This window comes from Phalacrocorax aristotelis, chromosome 8, assembly GCF_949628215.1.
Source record: "Phalacrocorax aristotelis chromosome 8, bGulAri2.1, whole genome shotgun sequence".
In the NCBI taxonomy this organism is placed as follows: Eukaryota; Metazoa; Chordata; class Aves; order Suliformes; family Phalacrocoracidae; genus Phalacrocorax; species Phalacrocorax aristotelis.
This window is the reverse complement of record NC_134283.1, coordinates 41,548,589-41,571,023: the sequence shown is the minus strand read 5'-3', so window position 1 is coordinate 41,571,023 and position 22,435 is coordinate 41,548,589. Positions and strand designations below refer to the sequence as shown.

General features: G+C 40.3%; 1 protein-coding gene across 1 annotated transcript in view; it reads left to right on the top strand.

Moving 5' to 3' along the window:
- SPOCK1 (SPARC (osteonectin), cwcv and kazal like domains proteoglycan 1) overlaps positions 1-22,435 on the top strand; it is a 336,826-nt gene that overhangs the window by 267,836 nt on the left and 46,555 nt on the right. The window contains exon 6 of the mRNA XM_075102866.1: positions 6,263-6,377. Coding sequence (XP_074958967.1) covers positions 6,263-6,377 — 115 coding nt within the window. The remainder of the gene's footprint in view (positions 1-6,262; positions 6,378-22,435) is intronic.

Here is a 22,435-nt window from a genome sequence, read left to right as displayed (position 1 = left end):
CCCCTCTCAAATGGGTGTCTGAATTCCAATGGATTCTAATTATCTGCTAAGACAGATAGGTAAGAAAAACTACTGATAGAAAGAAAATCTGGACTAAAAAATATACGTGCTGCAATTTCAGAAAGTTTCAGCTTCTGCCGGTGGCGAGTACTTAGTAAAAGATAAGGTAGAAAATAATGAGCTTCTGTTATTTGTATCTGAAGTTCAGAAGAGACATATTGTGAGTGAACAAAAGATGCACCATAAAAACACTGCGCCGAAATAACTCCCAGTGGAAATGTGAAAAGCTGCAGGGTGCTAAAGAAGATGCAGTGTCTTCCAGGCGAGAGCACTGTTCAACAACAGAGTTTTAGAGCTACTGCTAATAATAAGATGTAATATTTCAGGTTTTTAACATACATTTTAATTAGTATACTATAACATTTTACCTCCTATTCTAATCTTCAGTCTTTCGTGAAAGAGGCTTCATGGTAGTTTATCTTCATCATGTAGAGTGTCTGCTAATTCCTACATATTCACACCAACAAAAATACGCTTCTCCCCTTTTTAATTCACATTTCAATTAATGACAGAAGGAATAAAAGTTTGGAAGCCAACATTCTCTCCTTTGTCAGCTTAACTACAAGAAAATCTAAATGATAGATTTTGTATTACAAATTTCATGCATTAAGACCAAATTGGGGTCTCAGAGAGCCTCCCCTCTGCTGAACCCTGGCTGAAGCATGCTCTCTCCTCATCCCCTTCCCCGGTGTTTGTTATAGAGACTGTGAGATCGCCTGGGAAGCTGAGCCTGCGTGACATGCTCCAGTTGTCTGTCCTCTCTGTGGCCCTACGGACAGGAGCAACGTTAGGCACATAGTATGTCCCAGGCCTTCAGGGGCACCTGCAGCAGATTCTCCGTTACATCTGCATTCCCGATGACAGCTGCTGTCAGGGCTGGGGCCCGACAGTGCTCGGCCTATATATTGTAATTAGAATCGCAATGAGGAAGCGCACAGCAATGTCATTAGTGAGTGAGCTGCCGGTCTCCGTCCCAGCGTGTGTAGTTAATGCATTAAATGCTGTCAGCATGCACTAAGTCCCTCTCTGCTGTTGGGAGCATTTATTGTAGCAGTGTTCCTGTCTGCTCTCCTCTGCTGGCAGGGGAGCATTAGCCGAGCTCAGCAGGGACCGCCTCGGTACCTGCTGGTGGAAGGAACAGCTTCCCAAGCTGCTGTCTCACCTGTAGCTGACTGGCTGCCAGAGGGAGTTTCAGCTCAGCAGAAGGGCACAGAGGTGCACATCACTTGATACCAGCCCGGAGGCAGCTTATCTGGCAGCTCCGTACCGATGCTCCTGACGGCCAGCAGCTGCCTGCGTGCTGGACCGCTGCTGTTCCCTGTTTCACCCCACTGCTGCCTTACTTTGCTGCATTTTAAGCAAATCTGTGAGTTCCTTGTGTCAGGATGCAAAGCTTTTCAAGGCATTGATGTGGTCTGGAGGTTGCACTGAGCTGCCCATGTAGACATTCATTAGTCAGATATACACCCTAGTACAAAAGATCACAGTAACTTACTTGACAATATTACTTATGTGCAGGTTAGATCAAAACTTGGCTGCCAAAAGTTGAAAGCCAGTATAAAGAGAGAGATACGCTGTTTTATTACATCATTAAAAAATATCTAGATTCTATTCTAGCAGGGACTACAGGCTGGAGACTGACAGACAAGAATAAAATAGCTGAGAATAAATTTTATGTAGCTATTTTCTTTTTCCCTCAAATGTGAATGCTTATGCAAAACACATTGCTGTAGATTCACTGACAATAAAGAGGGAATCGTTATACAAGTAGTGGGTTCTCAGGGGAGCACTTTATCCAAAACACACTCTGCAATAATTTCCCACATCTTAGTTGAATAAATTAATTTATGAATTTTCCATGAATATGTTCAAACATTTCTCCCCTCATATATTTTATTGCTCTCCATATACATTTAGCAACAAATAACAGAGCTCCTTTTCCATTTGCAGTAAAATAGTTTAGAGATGTTTATGTGGGCCTTGGGGTTCATAGTAAACAAATGCAGTTCAAACACCAGGGAGGTAGCAGAGAATCATGAAGCTCAGCAGGACCCAGGGAGCTCTGCTAGGAGGAAAGCTTGGCAGAGGGTCAAGGTATAGACAGTCATACCACCAGTGAGATCCCAGAATCCCAGGTTGGAAGGGACCTCAGGGATCATCTAGTCCAACCTTTCTAGGAAGAGCGCAGCCTAGACAAGATGGCCCAGCACCCTGTCCAGACAGCTCTTGAAGGTGTCCAATGTGGCCGAGTCAACCCCTTCCCTGGAGAGATTATTCCAATGGTGACTGTCAGAATCTCCCCAAGAGCAACTTGTGTCCGTTCCCCCTTGTCCTCTCCATGGGACTCCGTGTAAAAGGGGAGTCTCCATCTTTTTTGTAGCTGCCCCTTAAGTACTGGTACATGGTGATGAGATCCCCTCTAAGCCTCCTTCTCTCAAGGTTGAACAAACCCAGCTCTTCCAGCCTATCCTCATATGGCAGCTTCCCAGTCCTTTGATCATCTTGGTGGCCCTTCTCTGGGCCCCTTCCAGCCTGTCCACATCTTTTTTGTACAGCGGGGACCAGAACTGCACACAGGACTCCAGGTGTGGCCTGACAAGCGCTGAGTAGAGCGGGATAATGACTTCTTTATCGCAGCTGGCGATGCCCTTTTTGATGCAACCCCGCATCCTGTTGGCCTCCTTGGCCGCCACAGCCCGCTGTTCACTCATTGTTGAGCTTCCTGCCCACCAGGACCCCCAGGTCCCTTTCCACAGAGCTGCTCTCCAGCCAGGTGGATCCCAGGCTGTGCTGCACTCCCGGATTGTGTTTTCCCAGGTGCAAGACCTTACACTTGTCCTTGTAGAACTTCATAAGGTTCTTGCTGGCCCACTCCTCCAGCCTATCCAGATCTCCCTGCAGAGCAGCTCTCCCTTCTGGAGTGTCTACTCCCCCACTCAACTTGGTGTCATCTGCAAAATTCATCAGGCTACACTTGATCCTGTTATCCAGATCACGTACAAAGATGTTGAATAACAGGTCCCCTGAAATCGGAGAGACCAGCCCCAAACTGTGGGGCTGCTCCCAGTGAGCCCTGTGTAGAATCACTGCAAGGAGCTTCGTGCCTCATGTCTGCAAAACTTGTGATGGCCCTTTGGTGTGAAGTCTGATAGGTTGTATCATTCCCCTCATTTAACACGTTTTGTCCTGTACTATGTATCTTTTTATTTTCATGTGAGAAGGAGATGAGGATGGCAAAAGGAGAGAGGGCATTTGGGTTTTCTCCACAAAAATAGAAATCCAGTGTCCATGGTCTGGAGAAAGCCAGAAGACTCCTTCTAGACTGTAGGTCCAGTGGCAGAATAGTCCGAAAACTTCACTATTGCTCCACAAGACATCTTCTGTGGGCACTCTGCCTCTGAATATCACTTAGTTTGGCTTAGGCAATGCCATTAAATCCCAAGTTGAGCTACTCGCATAGGTTAGTACCGTGAGTAAGCACACCATCACATGGAAAGTATGATATCTCCATGTTTTTCTTTAGGGAAGGGAAAAACAGTTACATAAAATGATTAGGTGTTGAAAAGTTATCAGTATATCCTAATTTAATATTTAAAACGATGGAGTTCTTTCACCTTCCTCCCTCAACACTGAGCTGCCACCCCAGTTCTATATGTATACAAACTCATATCCCAAACAAGAGTGGTGGGAATATAATGTGGTTAATCGTAGGTGTAACTTTACTCACAGGTGACAGCACCGTCACCTTCCCTCTCCTTCTTGCCCCATGCACTCAGATGACACAGATAGCCCTTTTTAAGCAGCTTCTTTTCTTTGTTTCTTTTGAGCTTTTTGGTTGTCATTTTTATCAATCATAAGGAAAGCTGAGGAAAAACTTGCCTTGCTGTTTCCAAGTGTAAAGCTCGCTCTTTCTTAACTGCACATAATAACAGTCTTGAAATAGGCCTTACCATCTTAAAGGTGGTATTTGAAGTATAATTGCTAATGCTTAGATTCATAATTTACATTTATTATGCATAATAAAATATGTAACTAATTGATGTTCTGTAAGGGATTAAATGATCAACACCAGCTGCAGGAAGGAGATTTATGCCTGTGTTCTCAATAACAATTTGACTATTGGAGCACGCCGCAGAAGGAGCCGTTGCCTTCAGGACTCTGCACACAGAGAATGTTCTTTGTCCTGTTCTCCTCTCCTCCTGATGTGCTCTCTCTTGCGTTCGTGTTCTGTCCAAACAGCATAGATTAAGCAAGTGTATTTATGGAGCAAACAGATGAAAAATAAGTACTTATATTCCCTTCAGCCTTGCAAGAAATTAGTGTAAAGCGCAAGCTAAGCTTGCACATGTTTGTGTGTGGCATTTTCTAAATCGGAAGGGCAGAGCATCACACAGAGCCTGCAACCACCAGGGTGCATTGAAGTTCAGAATGGCCAGGAGATAATGTCAACAGAATAGGATGTAGGCACGGGATAATGGTCTCCTGCTGCTAGATTAAAGCCTGGGCAAAGATGAGCCCTTTTAACGAAAACAAACAGAGGCAAAGCCAAGATATTTGCAGTAATTTCAAAGCAGGAGGCATTTATCTTGTAACAACATCCTGTTCTGTTTTCTTGGCTTCCACTGTACCAAAATAAGAGAAGACGATGCTGTGATTTTTGTCAGTGACTGCCACTATATGAGCCCTGGTTGCCCACTGCATCCTCACTGGGTGACACCCTGGTCTTATGCTGTGCATCCTTCAGCCTTCAGAAAAACTGCACGTTTCAAAACACGTTGTGTCACACTGTGTAAGCACGCTGGCCTACTTTTAAATGAAAAGAATTAATCTATAATAAAACTGAGACTTATCAAAGGGATTTTAGAGCCCAACATTTCCAATTTCCCCTGGCAGGAGGCAGTCTCTGCAGGGAGACGCACCAGCCTCAGCGCTGCAGGCAAAACTTCCCCAGCATTAAAAGCCCTTGGATTCTGATCTGGTAAAATCAGTGCTTGAGGAAGGCAAAAAATGGGATTGAATTCAGTTCATTAGCTATCAAGCCAAAGAGAACGCCTCGCGCATTTTTGTTCCTGCTTCTGTGTGCTGATTTATTTTACTCCATTTTATCAGTACATCAGCGTAGTTTCCAGCACTGTGCCGCTGGGCACAGTGTGGGGAAAATATCCTTGGGCAGTAGCTGCAGAGAGGACAACTACACAGGCACAAAGCTCTTAGAGGAAAGTCAGCACTAAAATGTATGTAATGCAAACATCCAAGGCTATGAATAGTTATTTGTTATAAATCAGGGCTTTTTAACTCACACGCTTTTGCAATAGGGCTTCTCCTGAGTTGGCTGATTCATCCAATACTGCATATGTCCTGCTGTCCTAAATGGTTTGAATGTGGTGATCGTCAAGAGATGCTGTAAATCACGTCTTCTGAGGTTTTAGGGAAGGGAAAGGAATAAGTAACAATATGCAGATATAGGCAACTATACTGTACTGCTCCTAGGTTAATCTTCACTCTTCAGTTTTACAATTTTGTTGTATTTCTGGAATTGTTTGCATGATGAATGGCTATTTTTAGGGATGGTGCTGTTATTGGTAGGAGTCATTCAAAACTTCATTCTGTTGAGAGAAGCTGACATGTTGAAGGACCAGTCTCACCAGCTGATGAGCTGATTTCTTTCAGTTCTCACTACTGTGAGGATTGGTGTCTCTTACAAACGTTATTCAGACCAAGCCCATTGCTTGCAGTGGAAGTTAAGAGCTCCCAGCTCCTCAGAACACCGAATTAATAAATCAGTAGTGGTAACAAGTGACAGATGGCATGTTTTCACACCCAAAACATGGCAATGCTGCATAGGAAGCACATGGGATTCTGGTGGTTTGTATTTTCTTCACACCTTTGCCACTGATCTCTTCGGTGACCTGGAAGAAGTTGTTTCAACTTTCTATCCTGTAGATTCCATATAATTAAGCAGGGGATAATAACAACACTTTATGAGGCACATTTAGAAGTGCTGTGCAAAACTCTGTATAGGAAGTAGCTATTATTGTTGTTATCTGTAATAATAAAAACAATGGTATTTTAAATAGAGACTGAAGTTTTGCAGTCTGTCCAATGCCATTGCTGCTCAATGCAATTTCTCATTTAATCCACAGCTGCTGCTTTTATATCATGTCCTAATTCAAAATGTATTCTTCTTTTTTTACGATTCTAGTGCAAGTTGGAGTTTCATGCATGTACTTCTGGCAAAACCATCACAGCTCAATGCGAAGGGCCCTGCCCCTGCCTTCCAGGGCCTGAAAGTTCAAAACACAAGCTGGAGAAGAGTGGTGAGTTCAGCTGTTAATGGAATTATAGGAGATTAATTGGTTCCTGCTGTGTTCTCAGAAAAATGTAAGAAAGACATTTCTTAACTAGTAGATTTTGTAGGTAACACTTTCTGAGAAAAAGCTACGGTACAACTAATCCTTTTCTAAACATGTAGTGCGTTCCAACACCTTAACTGCTGCAAAACTAACACCCACTTGGTAAGAGTCTCATAGTAACACTGACTTCTGGCTAACAATTCTCATTTTTGAGTGAAAATATTTTGAATTAAAGTACTGAATCATCATAAAAGAAGAGAGAAAAGAAAAAGTACTACTTGACGGTTCATTACTTCCTAGGTAAAATAAAAAAATCATCAGTAGCCTCTGTGTTAACCAAAAAGTAATTTGAAGTCACACATATATATTACGTGGGATCTGATCTGGTTTTACCTTTATTGTTATTAACACTATCATTAGAGTGAAATAAATATATATATGTATCTGTATTTACATGTGAAACTGTTTCAACTACAAACTCATTGCAAGTAATGTTATATAAAACTGAAGGTTGAAGTCTCAGCTCAAATGGCCATTTTCCCTGCCAGCTCTCGGCTGAGTCTCTTCAGGTGTGTAAGCCCGGTGAGCTAATTCACTCCCCCAGGTCTTTTCCAAGGAGGTAAGCACAAGCTGGCTCCCAGTGACCTCATCCAAAGGGGATTAGTTTTTGCAAAAGAGACCAACTAAAATCAAATCTCCAGCAGCAGGGCAAGTGCCACAGCCAGGTTCTAAGACTTTCTACCCAGTCCCTTTGGAAGGGAAAAGAGTTGCTGCTGGTAGCTGTGATTTCTTCATATGAGTGCAGATGTGAGAGCATCTGTGGAAAGTGAATGCTAGCCTGGTTTTAAGTACAGTGTTGTCTCCTCTCTCTTAGGAGGAGTGCGAAGAGGGTTAACTCCCTGACAGCTGCTGGGCTCCTGTCTGCATTAGTAGCTCACAGAGCCAAAGCAGTGACTTACGTGGGGTTTGCTGTGTCATGTTAAGCAGCAAAATGTGTTTGTTTGCCTTGGGCATCACATGGAGCATAAAAATGATGCAGCTTGGGCAATGGTCTGTTTGACCCAAAGTATTTGAGGACCTCTCTTCACTCCTCCCCTCTGTGGACACATACCAACAGTAGCAGACACAGAAACAGGAAAAAAAATTTAAACACATTTCCTTTGGTTAGTTCAGGGCCTGTGGCTTCAGCTGAAAACACTGCTGAGCCTGCTGGTGGTGGTCCACACACTGTAGCCTCTAGCACAGCACCAGTTTTCACATGGAGCCTCCAACTGCTTTGTATAACAAGCAGTGATTCTTGAAAATTCAGATTTATTCCATGTTTTTGCAAATCACAGCCATTCTTCTGCATAGCTACCAAACTTAGATGAAGTATTTTAGATGGCAAGTTTCTGAAATCAATAGATAACTGTAATATTGCTTTATGTGGCTTGTATCTTTTGGTTACAGGATACCCACTGAAAAATTGCCTTATTCATATTTTCTATTTCTTGTCGTCAGGCACAAACATATACTTTTCTTCTCATAAGTTGCTCCCTATATACCCTCTTTGTTGCCCTTATCAGAAACAGTATCAGATTAATAAATCTTCAGTGACATTTTAAGCTTACAGTTTCATTCACACAAGAGAAAAAACATTCTAATAACCCTTTTCTTGATAAATGCAATTTGACAGGGTATATGTATTCTGAAACCCAGGCTCTTGTTTTGCTTGACTCAAAACGTTAACTCCAGCCAACAAAGCATTAATTTAATGGACTGGGTGATCTGTGGAGCAACTTTCTTGAAGGCTTTTTCAAGAGGCCAAACTTGAGCTAACAGTACTCCTGCCATTGCCCTGGCAACAAGGGTATTAAATGACTCAATTCTGCCACCTTCAGTGTGGCGTAAGGAGAGTGCTCTGCTCCCTTGGAGGAGCACGCTCACTTGGGAATAAGGGAAATCATTGCCAGGTGTGTATGGTAACACTCAAAACCCTGAAGACACTAGACATCATCTGCATCAAGCGTGTGCAAAGAAACTGCTCGTGCACCTGGTTATGGTGTCATAAACCAGATACTTGTATAGGCATGGGAGTGATTGTGAGCGTGCATATAGACGTATACATGAAAAAGTAATAGCAGTATAATATTTTGCTTTATCACTGTCTCTTTCTTTGAGGGGCTAAGTGCTGAAATCTCACGTTTGCCAGAATTTGGCCTTCTATGGTCTGATGCAGTTTTTGGGGCACAGCCATGGTGCAGGCCTGCTGTGCATTTGCCTGAGCCACATCCAGCTCCTCGGGCAAAAAGATCCTGCTCCAGGAGTAAACAAATAAGGATGGTATATCCGCGGGGTTCATAAATGATAGCGTCATTTGAATTAAAATTTATACAGTGCTTTTTAGCAACAGTTTCTGTATCACCATATTTTGGGGCAACAGACTAAAAAAAAGGCAGCTTTCTTCCGAAACTCTCTCATGAGCCCCAAAAATAAGCCAGCAGTATGTCCACTGCTGGCGGTGCAGCGTCAGTCCCAGCACTTGGCTTTTCCTGTTAGGTGCTGGCTTTGCTCACCTGCAGCCAAACAATTTGTGGATCTTCCCTGCACATTCAGCAAGCAAAATAGCAGCAGCATCTGGCCTCATATTTACAAATTTAGGGATCCAACCACTCTGTTAGGGAACAAACCTCCCTGGGCTTCATTAAAGAAATGCCTGCAACAGGATTTGGTATTGAGACTCAAATAATCATTAGCAAAGGGCCTTTCTAACTTGATTTATCTTAAATTTTCTTTTGGGTCTTTGAACATGCCAGTAATGTGCCAGTTAAAGACATCCTTTAACTTACCTCCTCAGTCTGCTTTCTTCAGACACTGTCTCCTCAGCTGACCCCCTGAGTGTAATGGAGTCTCAGACTGAATATATCGGAGTTTGTCAGTCTTTTAACAAAGAGTTCCCAGGAGTTTCCATGAGAAAACATGAGTAAATTCTATATACCAGTATAAATTTTACCCAGGTGCAATTTTAGCAGCATCTGAAGAGGGATTCGGTACTCTCTGTGTGTCTGCCCTTTACCACCTGGAAGCCAGCCAGCTTTCCTCAGGTCTACGGGAAAAATATGAATTCTAATTGCCGTCCACAAAAAATTTCCGTAGCACTGCCCTTCATAAGATTACCTTATTTGCTCAACAAGTAGTGTCATCTGGCTTTGGAGAAATAAGCCCTGCATAGAATCTGAGGTGACACGTGTGAGATGTACGAGGCAATCCCATGGCAGAGCCTGGCAGCCCCCCGAAGCCTGGCTGTGGCCTCCCCTTCATCAAATCTCCAGACCTCTCAGTCCGGAGCTCCTGACTAGCGCTTTGGTTACTTGGTACCTTAGCGTTTTCTCTAGTCTTCACAGAAACCTGTTTTATTTTCCTCATATAGTACTATAGTATCATTAATATTGCTGAATTGGTATAAAAATAAGTAGTTTGATTTCTCATATAAAAATTTGTATAAACAAGTTGTGTAGACGGTTGGGGAACCCTGTTTCTGCTCCTTATGTTGTTGCCAGGTTTGTGAAATCCCATTCAAATACAGCATAATCTTAAGTAGAAAATGATAGAGAGCTAAACCTCATGCCTCATACAGACATGTCAGTGGAAAAATACTAAGGAGAATTACAGTACAAATGCTTCCAGCAAAATGGAAATGCAGCTCTTAGAGCTACTGCATAAACTTTTTTATGCCTATTATGCAACAAGGTTAAATATATGTGGTTGTGAACTTCCAGTTGGAAGACGGTTTGCATTCATCTTTATACATTCATTCAATCATATTCAAATATTATTCCATAATAAATTACTTTCCGAAATTAAAAATGTAAAGGAACATTTAATTTCCAGAGTACTGTAATTCTAAACGTCATGACCTTTTTTTATACGCTTGTGAATAAAACTGGCAGCGGCATCAAAGAAAAGCAATCTAAGTGTATGTGCTTGGAGGTAACACTTGACTGCAGTGTCTGAGTCATATTCCTTCCTCCTCCCTAGGCTCCTTTGAAAACATCTCTGATGAAAATCAAGACTAATAATTATGTTAAAAATTGGAATTCTTTTTATAGTGCTAAATGTTATTATGGAGGTGTTAATAAAATAACAGAAATGTTAGCAAAAAAAAGAAAAACAACACCTAAGTGGTAGTTTCTAATGGCAAATAACAACAACATAATCTTTCTACCGTCAAGTTCAATCTTTGAAGAGATGGCAGAATCGTGTTCTTCACTTTATTAAGTGGAATGTTGAGTCAGAGTCTGAGAGGTAGGAAACGGGACTCTGTGAGGGTACTAATGGAAGACTTTGGAAAAGACAAGCCCTAGTGCTTTCTCTCTTTTCTTTTTGAGGCCCATTTAGATTCTTTTGGTTTATCAAAACACTTGATATGCAGTATCCCAGCTTTACAGTATGCCTCCATGATAGCCACTGATTTTCAACTCAACTACCCAGAGGCAAAGCTTGAGCTGTAATCAGCCCTGAGGTTAGCTGCCCTTTCAGAGCGTATGTGCCCTTTTATCTAATACTATAAAATGAATAAGGCTATAATTTCAGCAAAAGAAAAGGACTGTTAACTGACTTTTAGTGGCACCTAAGTGACAGAAGTTATTTAAGACACAAAGTCCTGTCTGCTGGTGGTTTTCAGGTACCTCTTTCCAAAAGCTCTGCAGTATTAACTAGAGTTCTCCTCACGCATAACTTATTTTGACACTGGCTGAAGCTTCTAAAACACCTCAACAAACAAAGGACTTCAGACAAGAAACAACCAGTTTTAGTTCTTCAGAACCTACTGGCAAGGGAAGAGATTTTCCCTCAAATATGCAGTTCATTCTATCAAAAACACAACGTTGTGCAATGGTTGGGGCATCTCTTGGCAAACATGAATTCGTAGTTGCAATAATGTACTTCTGTCGGCTTCCCCATCCCTGTGTGTCTCCTGTTTGTTGCATGTGTTAGCGGCGTAGTAGCTCAGGCAGGAGGGTATAACAGCATGTCAGGGCTCTTTCTGACTGTATCCTCTTTTTGTATGTTCTGAGAAGCTGAGTGCTGTACTCCCAACATACTCGTCTTCATTTGTTGCCATCAGGGTTGCAGAGCCACTGGAGCATGAACAGATGCAGTAATTCAAAGTAGGTTTATCCCTATCTGTGCATTGTGTCTTTTTGACCTCGCAGAAATGCCCAAGGCAACTTCTAAGAAAATGCTATTATCTGGATAAAGGAAATGTAAGGTCAATAGGCAGAAGAAAATACATTCAATTATACTGAGTGTTGTTTAAATTTCTACAGGGAACCAAGAGAGCATTTTTAAGTAACAGGAATAGGTCTTGGCAAGCTTGATCAAGAATGTACCTTGTTTAGGGTATAGTTTAGGATATGAATTGTAGCATTTACCTACCGGCCCAATTCGGTGTGATGGATGAGAAGGTCTAATGTTCCATTCCTTTATAAAAAGAACACTCAGCGCATGAAGTTCATGCGGAGAAATCACAGTCTTGTTTCCCGAATGAGTTGTATTGCTTCTTGTGCCTGAATGACTGACAACTAAAAGAATTTAAAGTCTTGGAACTAAGTCTTTCCTTTGAAATCCACTTTCAGCAAATATTTCAGTTTCAAGTTGCTATTCACAAGTTTTCATGACTGCAGAGTACATAATTTTAAAGTTTATGAAGATGAAGTATGAGTCATGAACATGGTTGAGTTGAAATTGGTTCCTGGGTTTGATTTGCCAGGAAATTTTTCCTTTTGTGGCTTTAGCTTTGCAAAAAAAGACAACTTCTTACACTGAATGTGCAGGTAGATTTTTAAATTACCTATTTGAGTCTCAAACACTGGGATGGTAAAAAAAAAAATCCAATCTAAAATTAGTATTACCAAGAGTTTCAAAGCTTTAGTATATCTCATTAAAACTGGGAGGGGTTTTCCCTAATTTTAAAATACCATGCCTACTAGGAGGGTATTTTTCCTCCATAATTTCCTGGAGAAATTATTTTTATGCAAACCAAAGGGTAACTTTCAGTACAGGACAGATATAAGGGTGTGGAACACAGTGATGTACTTTCCAGACACTGACATGCTCCTTCTCTGGAATTCATCAGTAAAGAGTGGGTTTATTAGCTCTAAACTCCACTATTTTTGCTCCAAAATTTTCTGTATGAATACTGCAATTCAGTCTTTTAATTTGTTACATAAGGTGATGACCTCACCCAAGTAAATCTGGGTGTTGTAGTATCGGTAAATAATAATTATTATACTTACTATTACTTTCATTATTACTACTATTTTGCCTGCAAGCTTTCATACAAGGAGATCAGTCTTTATTATTCCTTTCCTGAAAGCATGAAAGATTAACTTTCATTTCTGCTAAATATTGTCTGTGAGTAGTGAAGTGGCTGCACCCAATTAATATTTGATTAAAAGAAAGTGAGAAGCAGGCAAGAACAGATACCTTTGCTCTTCGTGGATGGCTATTAGCATCACCGACTCCTATCAGAAGTAAAAGCAAATAGCTTCAAGACTGAGGCAGAAAAATCAAGTTCTTGCCAAGGTCAGAATAAAGAGCAAGGTAATGGTGGCTGGGGATGTTTTGCTCTGCTGCTTGACCTCACGTGCATCTTCCTTTCATGCACCAGGGAAAAGCAGGAACTTATGAGGGAAAGGCTGCACATTCTATATATACATATTTCATGGGAAAACTCGTATATTTTGTGTTACGTTAAATGGAACGTGCAGTCTGAGATTCACATTAATGAAATGTTCACATGCTGAAGAAGAATAAAGCAAAAAAGCTATTAATGTGAATGAGAATGTATTAATTGATTGATATACAAATGCTAGTTTTTCCTGTTATTTTTTTATATCCCTACACCACATCGCTCTGATATCTTCCATGTCTGTGAAGGAGGTGTGTTCTGTCAAGACTTGTATGCCGAGCTAGCCTTGGAACAGCTGAGGAAGGATCCATTAAATTAAGTCCTTTTACTGTAGCTCAGAAGATGGTGTTGCCCTTACAAGAGGTTTGACTGAGAGGCCGCTGGGCGCAACTCTTTGCCAAAGGAGGTGTTGGTGTGATGGTGTGTCAATACTTAACAACGTCCACAAACTACAGAGGATTTCCTAGCAAAGGTTGGTGTTCGTAACGCACCACCTGGGTAGGAAGTCCTCCATGCGCTTAGTACATATAAGGCTCTTTCTGGTCCGTTTCGAAAATCTGATCATCCTGAAGCATTTGTAACTGAGCAATAGATGTTGCTGAGTGGGAAACATTAAAACTGCTGCTATTTATATCACTCTGAAATTATATCACTTACATTTGCATCAAATCATACATCTTTTTTGCATTGATTTCTAGGCTAGCTACATACAGTGAGGTGATCAATAGTACTTACTGCTCCCCTTCACATTCAGTGAAACATCTTTAATCTAGTGTAATTTAACCTCAAAAACATCCATAGTTTTTGTAATGGCTTTGCTGTATTGCAGAAGTGAGGCAGAAGGAATTTCCGTGGCGTACAATTAACAAGTCATCATGCAGAACAGTTTCAGGTACTGCAAAAACCCTTGCAGATAAATCACTTGCAAAATCTTCTAGGTTTTTGTTAGCAAATTATGACAGATGTTGTAAGGCCTTATGATAAGTAGCTGTCCCACTTTAAAAGAGTGGAACTTCCCTGGAGAAGGCAAGGTGGTGTCTGGAATAATGTAGAACAACGCAGAGCCAGATTATTGTGTAAGGCTTCCTTTTAAATATATTTAATGAAAGAAACAAGAATATAGAAGGAAAAGGCACAATACAACCTTGCATGCAAAGTATTGCTGCATTCTGTCTCAAAATCAGCTGATATATCTGCTTTGAGGTTGAAAGGATCGCCAGCTTTCATAGGGGTTGCATGCATCGGGATTCATTGTGAAGACCTCATGTAATGGTCTTCCCTCTCAGGTTATGCAGCTTTAATAGTCCTTTTTTTTTTGAGGAAAAGTTACGGCTTGGTATCTACATTCCAAACTTAGCAAAAAAATATTGAAAAAAATAACAAGTACAGAATGCAGAATGTAGCCATCAATAAACACAAGACATTAGTCAAGCCAGGAAGAGAAGTCAGAGAAAGGTACTGCACATAGTTAGATTTAAAGTAGACACAGAACTATCATTTTGACCCTATGTATTTTTCTAGGTCCTAGCAAATAATTCTCAATAATTTTTGAGAAGCTGCATTTTTAACTATAGCGGTAGCTGAAAATATGCATTTCTTGGCTGTTTTCATTGTTTGAAATTCAAAAAAAGTAAATTAATTATCAATTCAAAAACCAATTTGCGCTGAGTTGAGTCTTGTCACTGCGAACACTTGTGCTTGGGAGTTACTGCTTGAGTAAGTAGGTCTATTGTCTTTGGTGAATGAGATATTCTGACTACGTTTGAGGATATCTATATTCATAGGACTAGGCTTTTAGCTATTTATAGAATTCATGTGGTATTTTTCCTGTTTGCAGCTACAACTGACTGTGACTGTATAATTAGCCAACGCATAATGTGAATTGTAAACGTTACAATTGACAAAACCATTCTAAATTTCTTTTTCACAAATACGTGAGCATCATATTTTAGGATGTAGGTGTGAACAGCCATAATGGTATAATCCAAGGGCTCAAACCTTCACAAAGAAAGAATATAAAGAGATTGCAAACATCATATCAATAACCACTTTCTAGTTTGAGCAAATACTATTGGATTTTTCACCACCATTCATTCTGCACACACCAAGGTTTTGAATTACATGTGCAAAGTATTTATATAACAGAAATTAAACATGTTTTTTCAGACTGCTGCATTTTCCATCATAGATGTGTTGTACAGAATTGCCTGCCCAAAAAGCTATGTTAGGCTTGAAGAGTAAATTCAGGTTTGAACCTCTGATACCTGAATGCTTTTTTACCAAAGAGTATAAATTAAAATATTTTTTGTTACACACAGAAAGCACTCGGGTGTATATATAGAGCCTGCTTTGACATGAACTTGTAAAGGAGAAATAATTGTCCCCTGTAGAAGTTGTTTTGCATTTTGGTCTGGCTCTAAGGTTTTGGAACTCAGCACCGAAGCATTGATCGTACCAGACCCCAGACAGATAACAAGTTAGGGACGATACCATCCATTGACTAGCTGTCACTTCTCCAGCATGATCTTCCTTGGATTTGATCAAATTACAGCAGGCTCCAAAATATAACAGACAACTTCTGCTTTAGAGGCAGAAATGACAGAAAGGAGGAAGAGGCAGCACTAGAAGCAGCATACTGTTCACTTTGCTTCTTTCAGATACTTGCTTGGAACGGTGTTGACTGTAGTAGCAACATCACTGTCAGCAGGATTTGCATTTTAGTAAATTCATCTCTCTAACAAGGTAACATGCCGATAGAATAACACTGAGCCAGAATTCCTGTCATAAGTTTTTGAGGTTGAACTAGGACATGAGACATAACTCTTCATCATCGCTAAATAAAGACTAATCCCAGACAGCAGCGGGAGACAGGAACTGCATAAAAATGACTGTCTTGGTATAATTATATTAAAAACAGTAGGATTTTTTTAAATCCTCTTGAAATCTTGTGAAAGAAAACTTTTAAGGCTGTGCTACTTCTCTGGCAGCTCTCTGTGGCTGAGGCAAGTCCTTATGTTTTCATAACCATTTAGAGCTGTTCCGTTGCCCCAGGCTGATCCACGGATATGGGTCTCACCCCTTGCCCAGGACTCGTCATCACCTAAAACGGAAATATTAACAAGAAATGGATTTGGCGGGTCTCACCCATATAACCAGTAGCTGTGGGTTGCTTGATTCCGCATCAGATTCCACACAGAGGCTCCAGAGCGGCAGCAGGCAAGGCCCGTTCCGGCGTGGGGCACGCGCGGAGCTGCGGAGGAATGCGTTAGGCCGGCGCTGGAGGTGGCTGCCTTGAAGGGCCGTGCTCAGCAACATGGGGTAGCTGGTAAGGCCAAAGCTCAGCAGTCACGCAGCTGGTGTGAGCTAGAGAGGCACTGATGTTTCTCGTGTGGCAACCCCGTTCCAGGCACCCAACGCAGCAAACCCAAATCTGAACGGGGCACGGGTCCCAGGGGCAGTACGGGCGTAACCTGGGTCACTGGCCCCGCAGGCAACTTCCATCTCTCCTATGCAAAGGGTACAAATGCCACTGGGGTGCATAAACCCACAAAACACAATAACAACTTTAGCTTGATGGTAATCAGAGTTTCATAAAGACTTATTAAACAAGATGTTAAAATGGCTATTGATTTTTTTTTTACCATAAAGAAAAGGTTAGAAAATGACAGACAATATGAAATACTCAGCACCAGCAAGTAACAATAATTTTCAGACAAGAAGTAATTTGACTTTGGATTGCCAGCAGAAAACTGTTGAAGTGGCACACTGTGTTAATAGAAACACTGTCTAGGAACAGCAGGTGTTTGTGCGCTGATAATGATAATTAGAGCATTAAAATCTTTCTCATCGTAAACAAAAACAAATAAATAAGACTGGTTTCATATAGGGTTTTCTCATGGATATTGATTTTTGCATTTTTTGAAATATTTCCCCAACATTTAATACAAGAAAAAGTTTGTAAGATCTCCAGAAACCTGACAGTGAAATAAATTAGTGCTTATGACTGCCGTGTTAAGCTAAACCATCCCTAGTGAGAGGGGGGGGAAAAAAACTTTAAAAAAAAATACAGGAGAAAATAAGACTTTTGAAATTTCAAATACATCTTTTTCTGGTTGTTTTGCAGGGGCGGTTCTGGTTGTTTGGTTTGGGGTGGTTCTTTGGTATCTCTTTGGTATTTAAGGACTAAATTCCACCTTTGGTTACTGCAGTATAAATCTGGAATAGCTCTATCAACAATGTTGAGCTAGTTGCCTTTGGTAAAGTTATTCTGAGTCTAATATGGTATAAATGAATGTAGACTAGAGACCAATTGATTGTTCCAGAGAGTTTGTTACTTTCTCTGCGCTTCTCAGCATTGTGTCAAATTAGTTCTGATTTTATTCTGTTTCTAATTCCCTGTTTATTAGTGCAGAAGAAGGGAGATGGTATTTGAGATATCACCACCTCATTCCAAATATATATGCTTACATATTTTACAGCTTCCACTGTCCCTACAGGGACATCTCTATGTTCATTTGCCTCTGAAGAGTTGCATTTTTTAGTAATTCGGTTTAATGGACTGTGTGTAAATAAAAAAAAAGAAAAAAAAAAGAAAAAAGCAATCTGCTTCCTGTAAAGCAGGCGCCTGTCCTTAGAGATGGGCTAGAATGAGAATCGGGATCTGCCTTTGTGAGTTATTAAAATCTGAACGATTTGGCTCAAGTCTGTCAGACAAGAGTTCATCATCCAGAGAGAAAACACTTATTAAATATCCTGCAACACAAAAAATACATGTCAATATTAGAAAAGTTTCCAGAAAACCAGCATGGAATCTTTCTGTCCCAAATGTTAAAACATGCACACATCTATTCAGTTCATTCTTCAGATACGGACTCAAACTCTGAAGACTGGGATTGGACGCTCAAAATTGCAGTTTAACCTTCCCTGCAGGTGTCCAGCCTCCCTGGAGACCCCCTTGGGACTAGCTTGGGCAGTCAGATCTGTATCTGGAGCTGAATTACAAAGCCTTAGTCCCCTACAAGCGTTCAGACATGCCTTTGTAATATTTCTCATTAATAGTAACATAGACAGTGGCTAAGCTTGTGTCCAAGCAATCTGTTTACTGTATGATGATTTTCCAACTTAGTTTTAATTACAATTTTCTAATATTGTGTCCCACTAAGTGAGGCAGAATTTCATGACTAATTGTTTAGAAGGGTATGTTTACGGAAAAGCAGTTTAGTTTCCTTATGAGAATATACTTTATGCAATGGTATCACTATATTCTTGGATTTAATAAATTACAGCCTTGGCTCCTCCTTGCTTGTCTGAAGGTAATTTTACATATCATCATGGCCTATTTCTCAGTTTGTTGACAATGATAGGCAGGGCTAGGAGTTATCAGGCACAGACAACAGGCAGATTCTTCTATTGTCTAAATTGTAAGTATGGCCTATAACAGCAAGTACTCACTTATCAGGCAATCCCTGTCAACAGGAAAAATGAAAACTGGGTGGAATAAAATCATGTCACAGTCCTTTCAGGCAGCAGGTTGCATGTTACAAATGCCTCGCTGATCTTTCACAAATGAAAATCAGGTTCAGGCTTTCAGTTCTTGAAAGGGTTGCAAATATTCTTGGAGAGTCTAAGATGCAAAAAAAGTAGAAGGGATATGATCTTTCGAAAAACACAGTTCTCTGGGCATTTCAGTTGAGACAACCAAAATTAGGCTTCATTTGGGACTGTAAAGTGAGAAAAAGCCATATATTTGTCTGCAACATGATTTTTCCAAACAATTATGGTACATGGTTGTTGATCTCTGTTATATCTTGCTGCGAAAAAGAAATGCCTCAGTATTTCTCAAGCATAATACAAGTTTTGTTACATTATGGTATAACATTCAGGTGTGGTTAAGAAAATAGTTATATATAGAAGGTGCCTCCTTCTGTTTTGTGGTTTTCACCAAAGAATTAGTTAACTTCCCCTTGAGGTATGCGACACCTGTGTCTCCAGAAGACCCAGTGCCAAGGTACCAGTATAGCACTTCTCCCGATAGGAGCTTAAGGGCCTGAAAAATACTGAATTCACAGGGAAGCTTTGCAGACCTTGAGGTTTCTTTGCATCAAGCCCAATGCTTATTTCTAGCTGATCCCATCCAGAAAAAGTGAGAACCTCCGGTTCCAAAGTGCCGTGAGGTTGGCCTGTGTGACATTGCACAGCCTTCCCTCGTTTGCAGTCCGTCCTTCTGACCTGATGAGCTGGGGGAGCACTGGAAGAAGTGTCTCATAGATGAAGCACCTTATCTCTAAATTGCGTTGTTGGTGGGCAGCGGAGAATTGGTTTGAGGGAAATTGCCAAAAGCACAAAAATGAAGAGTGTTACAAAGCATGCATCATGCTTCCCTTTCATCTTACATAGTAACGCTATCATTCTGGATGTTTTAAATAAATAATCTTTCGTACCAAACTTCACGTTGTACATTTAAGATTGTTAAATGACACTTATATATGAACCACTTTCTTCAATTTAGTAAAATCCCATAAGCAAACAAGAAATTCTCAACCAAGAAAAAACAGATAAGAATTTTTAAAGCACAGTTTGTTTTTATTAGCGAATATAATTTTCAAGTGTTTTGATTTTTCTGAATGTATGAGGAGGAAAGACATATGGTGGCTGCTATGTAGCATATACATTAACTGCATTTGAGAACGCTGTTACCCAGAAGGCAGTGAATAATTAAAATAGATTTTTCAATAAAGAAGCAAGTGGGAGGCAGTGTTATCTGTTCAGTTTACGTTTTTATGAAAAGAAGTCAAGCTGGCTGCAAAAACACTGGACAGTGTTTCATATTTCTTTAAAAAAATTCCTTTTTGTATTTTCGATTGGATGTCCTTGAGAACTGGAGCAGTAGAAATGGGAAGAAGTTCATTAGCACAAAGTGCATAATTATGCTCTTGGGATCTAATAATATGAACATCTGCTTTAATCTAAGAGCTCTTTGGTTAGAAATGTCTAAAGGAGAAAATGACCTTAGTGTGGTAGCTGGTCACAGAATAACTCTGTGCAACTATGAGCTGTGAAAGACACATATAATCCTCCGGTACGTCAGGAGAGGCATTTCCAGAAATATTGGTAATATTTTACAGGGCATTGGTAAGACTTCGTTTGGAGTCCTTTGTAAGTTTGGATCAGCGATGGTCATGAGAGGTGATTTCAAGCTGAAATAGGAGAGGGAGGGAGTTTTTCTCTATCTCATTCCAGAGCTAAGCCACTCCTGTCACTGACATCTTTGTGCTTGGTGAAAGGATAAAACAATGACCCATCTCCTAAAAGTAAACACTACAGCACTATTGAAAACATGCATTGGAGATGTTAGCCTGATGCATTGGAGATATTAGCCTGGTAAATGTATTTAAATGATAGTACAAATATAGCTTTAAGGCAATTCTTTCAGTATGCATTAAATGAAAAAGAGTATATTTTTTGCAGATAATTTTATAGTTTGGGTTTTTTTAGACATATAGTTCAGGGTGTAAAATGAATGCGGGATTTGAGGAAGGGGGAAAGACATCTACTACTTGTAAGAGATGTGGAAAATAGGAGCTCATGACAGCATTTCATGCTGTCAAGGTTCTTCTGTTGCAAGGGCAACCTTGCAAATGTCTATCCACTCATGTACCCAGACTGATTTTCTTTCTTTCTTTTTCTCGTTGTCTTTTTTAAGACCTGTCTGTTAAACATCACTAGATTCTATTTTTTCATTACCAACACTACCATAGTAAAGGTGATTGAGGAGTTTCTGTTCTTGGGCTGCTGTAATTTCCATCACGGTTTTCCAAGGCTGTACAAAGGTGATGTGTTACTGCTGAGTCTTGGGACACAAGGCATTTGGCTACATTCCTGTGACAAAGAATTCATAAAAGAGAATTTATGTGGTGCTTCATGGAACCACCTGATTAACTGCAACCCTCAATAGGGGAAAGATGCTGTGTGCAATTGAAGTACAGGTATAAAAGAGTGGCAATAAAGAAGATGCAAGTGAAAACAATATATTAAGCTTCTGAGAGCAGATTCATTGGCATTTCAAAAGAAATTCAGAACCTGCTGATATGTGGTGGTGCTATTTCATGCTGGGCGACACCACTGTTAAGAACGAGGGTTCAGAAACAAACTCCCCCTCCTGACCTTGGGAAACTGAATTACATTAAAGGAGCTAATGTTTTAAGGAAGCTTGGACTTGTGTGTCACGCTCTAACAACTAATGAAGGCCACGAAGTAGCTCCTGCCTTTACCTTACTATAAAGAGAGATTATTTTCTTATTTTATGGCAAAAAGTTACCAGGTTCCAAACACATTATATTTGGTTTGTTCATTGGGGATGCTTTTTATCAGCAAATGTCACAAGATATTAGGATATTTGTGAATATTTACACCTTAAGTTTGTAAATAATACCCAATAAAATTCCAGTTATTATTGGAATTGCAATTTCTGTAATTGGAAATTTTGCAAAAAAAACCATAAAAGAGTTTGCGGTCGCTCTGTATAATGTATGTTTCCAAGGGGATTGGAGGTGACTGTAGTTTGCCCAAGATTTTGCTACACATGAGCTAAAGTTTTATCTTCAAGCCTGCTCTGATAATTTAGTAACCTCAGAAAGTTTTACAGCATACCCATTAGAAAACCTGAAGTGTGTCTGGGTAAACGACCAGTCCTTTGTGGTAGAGTCGCTGTGTATATGAAAGTATTGTATGGCTCATTCTTTTGCTAATGCTAAAGACAGTGCTTCTCCGGCAGCATTGCTTGTGAAAAATATTGTGGTTTATTTCTCCTGGTGCTTCAAATATATGCATATGCATTAAATGTGTTATATTTTGGACTGGAGGAATCCCTAAGAAAGGCGTTGCATGAATTTAGATTGAAAAGCAGTTATTTTTCAAGTAGGTAGTCAAGGGGGAAGTACAGAAGCTTATTTCACTGGTATGGCAGGGGACTAAGAGGAGCAAGAAAGTTCTTAGTCATGAAATAATGCAATTATAGTTATCAGTGCAAATTGTGAATATATTATCGTGTCATTGCCCAATGTCTGTCCTAAAGGAGAGTTAGCAAATTGATGCGATCTTTCTTAAAAAGCAGCCATAAATGCAAATATTATATACTATTTGTATAGCATTTTCCTTGGCAACATTTTGACCAGTGTGTTTTCTTACCCTAATTCAGATGCGAGGGAACACCAGTCTCCAAGCTCTTCACAGTCTTAGAGTAATTGCCGTTTGTTTTTGTCCTTCACCTCTTTGCTCTTCTGAAAACAGATTGTATTCCACAGCAGGGTTTCAGTGGTGAGAGGTAAAGTAAACCCTCCCCTAGCAATTGGAT